Raw genomic sequence first — 2,302 nt, forward strand, 5'->3', positions numbered from 1 at the left:
CTCATTTTATTCATTCTGGACTATTTCAGAAATTACTTAACTCCAAATGCTTCTTTTCCTTTGCTCCCATTCTTTTCTAAATACATATAATGTATTTACGATGTATGTCAACTCTTCTTGCCAAATCACAAAAAATTACAATAAATAAAATCAAAATTTTTACACTGAACTATTTCAAAATATAAACATAATGAAACAATAAAGATGAACATATAATTTTATTGTTCAAGTAACAGAATTGCCAACATGTTGTCAATTGCTAACAAATGATAAACTTTGTTATCTTGCATAATGACAGTCCTTTGATAGATCAGTTGTAATTAGGATGAGGTGCATACGATGGAGACGGTTGATGAGTTGATCTTGAATGTGAAGGAGCAGAAGTATCACCTATCATTGGCATTGGGCACCATGGGTTGCTGGCTGGTTGCAGGTTAGGAAAACGAGCCTCACTGGCTGACAAATCAGCATATCTAGGTGGAAAAGTGGAAGGCTCCACCATCATTCCCAAATAAGTGCTCTGTAAGGGAGATATGATATGGTACTGAGATGGAGAAGTTGTAGTTGTAACAAAGTTCACAATGTGGCCATTTCCTTGAGTGTAGCTGCTCTGTGAGTGTACGTGAAAAGTGGTCAACTGGTTTAAAGTAGCATGTGGCTCCATTCCAATTTGTTCCGATGGTCTAACTGACATTGCTGATGCAAGAGAATCACTTCTCATAGGGGCCGTTGTAGTAGCAATTCTCTGGCTGGGAGAAGGCTTCCTTATTAGAGGCACATTTACATTGGTGGAGTTTGAACATAGCTTTTCTCCAATAGTTTCAGCAAACAAAACAGAATTAGGACTTTCCACATTATCCCCTGCCCTGCATGGTTTCCTGTTGAAACCTTGGACTAATGAAACTGTAGAAGATTTTTTAATCCCGACTCTTCTTTTCATTCTTGCTAAAAGATGGGGGCAGCCTCGTTTAAAATATGGATTATGATAGTACTGTAACTGAAACCAAAGGAGAATGTTAAAAAGTGACATTTCCAACTAAGATATAAGAGAACAAAACTATAATATCTGACTTAAGTTTCATCACACAAAGTCATCAAATAATATATTTAGTATGCTAGTATTTTAAAAAATTTACTTACTGGAAACAAGTAAGTATTGGCTTCAGGACCTTATTTAAATTAAAGTTCATTGTTAAGGGTCAAAGATACTACCAAAATTACTTATAACCCTGAATGTGACAGGCGAAACCTGGCCTCGATTTTTGAAAAATATTGAAAATTTAAAAATCTGACTTTAGCTTATACATAGGAACGTATTTACTGCTATACAAGTTAAAATCTTATATATTCTGTATATAAGTCATAACATTTTTGAATACCTTGCTTAAAACAGAAACTACTTTTTCCTCTTCCAGAAAGTCACTCAGAGAAGCAGATCTTTGTAAACTCTGTCGCATTTTACTAAATCCATAAAGATTAAGCTGGCGAACTAAACTCTTCATACTTCCAGTTTCTAATATTCTGAAAGGAATCTTTCTCTCCAACACTTCTTTCTTGAAGAGTTCCTCATCAATCACTATAGAAGTTCCCTTCTCATCCCAACAAATTGACTTGAATTGATCACTTTCAACTATTTTCCAAAGTTTCCTGGGAAAGGTCAGAGAAAGAAAATCATTAACTTCATCTGGTTCAGAGACACAGAATGTGTAATGTGGTCCTTTTATCAAGGATTGTTCTGACAAGACCTGAAAAGCATTTTCTTCAATCATAGATCTTAGGTCCACATCTCCAGTGAATGTGTGATCACACAAAGGAGCGCTAATGGCGGCTGCAGAACCAGTCGATCCATCTTTAGGAGAATCATCTTGAAGTTCTGAAGAAACATGTGCCATCTCACATAAGTTTTCTTTCAGCTACGTTTCTGATCTGCATGGTTTTGAACACTGGAGCTTCAAATGCCACTTTGGCTGGCCTACCCAGATAAACTATCCAGACCATCACAATGGTCCACCACCTGAGTAGCTGTGACATCACAAGATGCCTGTTTCCTAGCAATTAAAGCCCGAGTGTTTAATTTGGAAATTCATTCGGTTAAAATAAAGAACTTAAAATAAAATTTATGTAGACAGGACCAATAAAATAGGATGTACAAAATCTCCTTTTTACAAATTTTTTGTTGAAATAAATACATAATTACATTTAGCCCCTGATATAAAATCATTTCCTTCTTCTAAACAAACTCTTACTAGGTTGGTGCCAATAACATAAAATCTTGTAAATGAAAACTGCAAAAAAAATCAGT

General features: G+C 35.3%; 1 protein-coding gene across 2 annotated transcripts; it reads right to left on the reverse strand.

Moving 5' to 3' along the window:
* Positions 1–244: 244 nt before the first annotated feature.
* LOC118356632 (heat shock transcription factor, Y-linked-like) lies at positions 245–1,935 on the reverse strand. 2 transcript variants are annotated; one of them, XM_035725930.1, is made up of 3 exons: positions 1,746–1,885; positions 1,380–1,647; positions 245–997 (listed from the first exon to the last, which is right to left on the reverse strand). In XM_035725930.1, exons 1-3 carry the CDS (start codon positions 1,754–1,756, stop codon positions 311–313), a joined length of 966 nt encoding a protein of 321 aa, XP_035581823.1. In that variant the 5' UTR covers positions 1,757–1,885; the 3' UTR covers positions 245–310. The 2 variants fall into 2 exon arrangements, with proteins under 2 accessions (XP_035581823.1, XP_035581822.1); XM_035725929.1 differs by having other exon boundaries at positions 1,380–1,935.
* Between the last annotated feature and the right edge of the window lie 367 nt (positions 1,936–2,302).

Source organism: Zalophus californianus, chromosome Y (genome assembly GCF_009762305.2).
Source record: "Zalophus californianus isolate mZalCal1 chromosome Y, mZalCal1.pri.v2, whole genome shotgun sequence".
NCBI classification, from domain to species: domain Eukaryota; kingdom Metazoa; phylum Chordata; class Mammalia; order Carnivora; family Otariidae; genus Zalophus; species Zalophus californianus.

Bases quoted from the DNA above. Each gene is read 5' to 3' on its own strand.
- LOC118356632 (XM_035725929.1), bottom strand. From the start codon at position 1,892: ATGGCACATGTTTCTTCAGAACTTCAAGATGATTCTCCTAAAGATGGA. The intron at 998-1,379 runs GTATTCAAAAAT...CTTTGGTTTCAG, and splicing joins TAGTTTCTGTTTTAAGCAAG to TTACAGTACTATCATAATCC.